General features: G+C 53.1%; 2 protein-coding genes across 3 annotated transcripts; one reads left to right on the forward strand and one right to left on the reverse strand.

Annotated features, from left to right (window-relative positions):
- Nucleotides 1-414: 414 nt before the first annotated feature.
- Nucleotides 415-2,096, reverse strand: H310_11400 (hypothetical protein; the record flags this gene model as incomplete). The annotated part of the gene is made up of 2 exons (XM_008878082.1): nucleotides 415-632; nucleotides 707-2,096. The coding sequence occupies 2 exons, from the start codon at nucleotides 2,094-2,096 to the stop codon at nucleotides 415-417; spliced, it is 1,608 nt and encodes a 535-aa protein (XP_008876304.1).
- A 1,137-nt stretch (nucleotides 2,097-3,233) lies between these two features.
- Nucleotides 3,234-4,371, forward strand: H310_11401. Of its 2 annotated transcripts, XM_008878084.1 has the most exons (3): nucleotides 3,234-3,580; nucleotides 3,643-3,752; nucleotides 3,816-4,371. In XM_008878084.1, exons 1-3 carry the CDS (start codon nucleotides 3,286-3,288, stop codon nucleotides 3,981-3,983), a joined length of 573 nt encoding a protein of 190 aa, XP_008876306.1. In that variant the 5' UTR covers nucleotides 3,234-3,285; the 3' UTR covers nucleotides 3,984-4,371. The 2 variants fall into 2 exon arrangements, with proteins under 2 accessions (XP_008876306.1, XP_008876305.1); XM_008878083.1 differs by having other exon boundaries at nucleotides 3,643-4,371.
- Nucleotides 4,372-4,689: the final 318 nt, after the last annotated feature.

The raw sequence follows: 4,689 nt of genomic DNA on the forward strand, positions 1-4,689 counted from the left end.
GTTGGAACTCCAAAGTCAAAATGGAAAAAAGCTGACATGCACGCAGCTTGCCTACAGTACAATATACCAAATCACCAAATTTGCCCCGTTCGGTTAGCAGGGGGAAATCAGTACTCCTGGGAATCGGGGTGTAAAGGCAACTGTCAGTACCCCTTCATCCAGTCCAACGTGAAAAAGACTCTCGACCCTTTCAGGACGCCCATGGCTACTTCGACGTTGGGCATGGGCCAGGGCATGGGTTCAGTGCGCGCATTGATCGGTCGCGAATCATTGGTCATTCGCAGATCCCCGGGGTCTTTCTTTGGCACAATCCTGGGAGCCGCTACCCAGCGCGACCGGGTTTTCGATAGACGAGACCCGCTGCTTCTAGCTCGCGCGTATGCTTCTCCAGGTACTCCAGATGAGTTGGGGGTATCATCGAAGGCCAGACTTCACGGGTACCGACTCTGGCTTGAGATGTACCTTCTGAGGATCAACCTTCACGGGCGAATCGCGTCCAAATTCCAATTGAAAGACGTCACGGTATTCCAACAGGAAGCTACGGAGGTCTTCAATGGCCGTCTTTTCCGCACCTTGGGCCGCTGCCTCGTTTACCTTGGCCATGAGAATGGTGTGCACCGCTTCGTCGCGACCTAACGCAGGGGTCAGCCGCATGTCAGACGTCGCGCAACACATGCTTCGTCGCCGTTTATGCCGTCAGAAAAACCAGTCCAATGGAGGGCTCGAAACATTGCCGCGCCAGGAGTTGAAACTGGCTGCTCCGAGAAGTCCCAGACAGCCTGTTGGTTATACGCGCTTTCGAGCAAAGTCTGTTCATTGTACCCCAGCTTTTGCATGACAGGCAGACCCAGAGTAAGTTCCACATTGGACACAGACTCGTCAATCCAAACTCGCAAACCACGCAACATCAGTGGCCCACATGCAGTCTTGAACTCCAGGCTTCCCAGGCGCACTTGTTTCGTCACAACGACTGGCTTGCTGTCCGCGCCGTAGGGATGGAGTGAAAAGGGCCCCATTGTCGCGATTTGCGGGGATGCACCAGCTGCCAGCAAGGCCGAAACTAAACCACCCGACGCCACAGACATGTCAGCGCCCGAGTCGAGGAGCGACGCCTTGACCGATAAAACACCTTCCACGGTGGCAGTGAGTGCGCTTCGCCCTGGCACTGCACTGCTCTTCTTCATGGTCGCCATGCGTCCACCAGGCGCTCCTTCTCGGCTGCCATTGGCGCGACTCTTCGCGAGCGCCCGCCCATGCTCTTTCAGGAGCCGAACCGCTTCTTCCTCAGAAATTCCTGGACATTCACGGACGTGGTGACTTGTCGACTTGCACTTCAAACAGCCCTTTGCTGACGCACGCGATACTTGACCAGAGGCAGCAGGAGCCGCGTCAGGTGCTTTGGTCGCCTGGTGCGTCGAAGTCTGTCTAGCAGCCTGGGCCTTACCTGAGTTGCCTTTTGGCTGGTCTATCTTCACCATGGGCTTCACATCTTCCTCGTAACCGACGAAACGCTCGTGACCAATTGCATACTCACGCAACCAACGCACGAATCGATAGACGTTCTTCTTCAAGGCCTTGTTCCGCGTCAGGGCCATCTGCTCGGTCACGGCACGGTGGAGAGACGCAGGTTTGATGGCATCAGTGATGATCTTCACAATCGCTTGACTCTCTTCATGGAAGACCCATTCTTGCCGGTCGCGGCGGACAGCGGCCGACAAACCGTCCAACATGCGGCCTACCCTTGAGTCGGCATGTTGGATGGACATGTCAAATACTACGGCCGCCTTGATCCGCTTCTTGAGAGAATCGAGAGCCCGAGGCTCCACATCGTAGCCTTGTTTGAACCACGCGACCCACTCACTCTCCGTGACATCTTCAGGGTCTTTGTCCATGTCCCATTCCGCGACACGTTGCTTGGTCCCTGGCTCAATGCAAGCACTTACCGGCATCACGAACGGTCGGACTCCGTTGGCTGTGAGAGCATTCGTCTGACTGATATACAAGTTGAATGAGGCCATTAAAACGCGCCGCTCTTCCTTGGTGGAACCCTTATACGTTGAGGGCTTAGAAAGAGGGGGCGTTGTGGACATGGACATTGTATTGACCCATGTCCACATCGTCGTTTTCGTCTGCTGGGGCCCTCGTACGGTTTGCTTGCTCACCAGCCACTGGTTGCGTAAACATCCAAGGACGTCCTTGATTCCACGCCTCGTCAACTGCCAACGGCTGTAGACGGGTTTGCTGCGAACGGAAGAAGCGACGCACAGTCGTCTTGCTTCGCCGTCGGCCGCGATCGTCGTAAGGCTCGGCGCGTGTCGCGTCGGCCGCAGGGCTAGCCGAACGGCCCGATCTCGAGCGCGTCTCACCGCATCGTCGTGGCTGCTTCCCGGAAGCTCCACGTCAACAGCATGTTTGCTTCCACCAGATGGAAGCTCCATATCGCTAGCGTGTCCAAAGACAGCTAAAGAATTCTTTGTTGTCTTGCGCCGGTGTTCGCAACCGACGGCTTGCCGTGTTCACAACGGCGACCTCGATGATAAATCCAAAAGTGAGATCGATTTTCAATCCAATCGCTTGCCCTTGCCCTACTTCGTTGAACCTGGGCGCCCAGGGCATCGAACTAGGACCTCACACATGCAACGTGCAAACACCATCGTCCCAAACACCAACTTCACACACAGGAGCACGTGGAGCTGGGCTCGGGGCACCACCACGAACAATCTGTTCAAGAAGCGTCACTGTCGCAAGCTGCGTTTGGTGAAGCCGATTACGTACGAAAGACCCGTGCAAGCCCAACACAAACTACCTTTCGGATGCCGATGGGTGCAGTTATAATCGAGTAATTGGATTTTAACCAAGTGATCTCTTTGGTTCCTTTCGTATAGGAGTTTACATCATCGTCGAATCCCGTCGCGCAGTCAAACAACCTATGTTGCTGTACATATGAGGTTTAGGTACTAGGGACATTGGTGCGCAAACGGATATCTCGGCGTTTGTATGCATAATTATCCGTACACGTTTCGAATGAATCCGGATATGTTGGAGGTTTTACCTAGTGCCAACGGAAAAACGCAATCTAGATTGGTTTAACGTCAACGCTTTATGGTTTAACTTAAATGTCCATGACGTTTAACAATAAAACGCCGACACCTCAGAACGGAGCTTTTGTGGTGCTTTGCATGATACTATTACTCCGAAGTTGCAATATTGGACAAAACACGTTTTAGTTGGACCAAAGTGACGCGTTTTATTCAGTCTCCTTGTCCTGCACGAGCGGCTGAGACGATGGCCGACATGACGCATCCGCTACACACTGCGTGGAGTATATGGGAACTCCGTGAGATGTCCAAGGGGAACTACGCTGACAAATTGCACAAGCTATGTACGTTCAAGTGCGTGGAGGACTTCTGGGGATACTGGAACAATCTGCCGAAGCCGAGTCAAGTTCTGAACGACGGGATCACGAAGAAAAAGCTCGGGGACCGCGCGATCGAGTCGTTCTGCTTCTTTCGTGATGGCATCAAACCAGAATGGGAAGACCCGATCAACCTCTCTGGTGGCGAATGGCAGGTTGCACTGAGTATGTCTTTCGTCGAAATGTTCATCGCTTCCCCAATCCTTGACTCACAAGAACCTTCGTAGAGCTGCAAGCTGAGGAACTAGACGATCTCTGGGAAAAGCTTGTGTTGGGCATGATTGGGGAAACGATCGATCCCGACGCTGAGATTACTGGCGCGCGTATCATCCACAAGGTACTTGTTCTAGATGAGCATGTGCTCCACGCTCATTTCACATTACGTGGTGATGGGTTATAGAACAAGAAGGACACGCATTCGTATCGCTTTGAACTCTGGCTGCGAAGCCGTGACCTCGAGTTGGCCGACGAGGTCCGAAAAGGCATGCTCGAATGCTTGAACACCGACAAAAAAGGAAGTCCCATCACGCGGTCGGATTGCGTGTACAAGCCCCACAGCAGCCATTAACTTGTGTCGATACCTTTAACGTCGGTGTCGTCGATATCTGCCACACTAAAGCTATCAAATCCCCCCAAACACTGATATCGTTTCCGCTTTGCTCTTGCGGCCTTCGACAACATCCTCAATGATGGCTTATCGAGGCACCAGGCAGTAATGCTTACGCAATTGCTTCATTCCTCTGCTCCTTTTCTCGTTGAGATCGCCAGGAGCAAGTCCGATTCGGGTAAACGCTGGCTTCGCACGATTCAGTCATCGCCCACGTCATCCAATGCGAGTTATAAAGACGTCGATCATTCCTTCTGGTCGTTCGCATGTACATTCACCGTGCGGTCGCGCGTTGTCGACTGCATCCGTTACCGAGCTGCCTTTCTCGCGAGGACTGCTTGGTGGTGGCACATGGAGCAAATTTGAAAATGGGCGGCGGTTTCACCAAGTTGGAATTATAACCAATGAACTGCGTCCAATGTTTGAAACGAAATCGGATTGGCTAGCATTTCAAGCATTCTTGAACTGCATTGTTGTATCGAAATAGGTTGGATGATGGAGCTGCAGATCCATGTGCGGCGCGCGCGATCGTTCCTCTTCCACTCACTCTCGTTGGGAAGCGCATCGCTGGATGCTGAAGCATTGGAGCTGCGTGTACAATGCACGATCAACGGCGAATTGAGAAGCAGTGGAAGTGGGAAGCGCATTGCCACGACAAAGCACACTG

This window comes from Aphanomyces invadans (genome assembly GCF_000520115.1).
Source record: "Aphanomyces invadans strain NJM9701 unplaced genomic scaffold supercont1.31, whole genome shotgun sequence".
NCBI classification, from domain to species: domain Eukaryota; phylum Oomycota; class Saprolegniomycetes; order Saprolegniales; family Verrucalvaceae; genus Aphanomyces; species Aphanomyces invadans.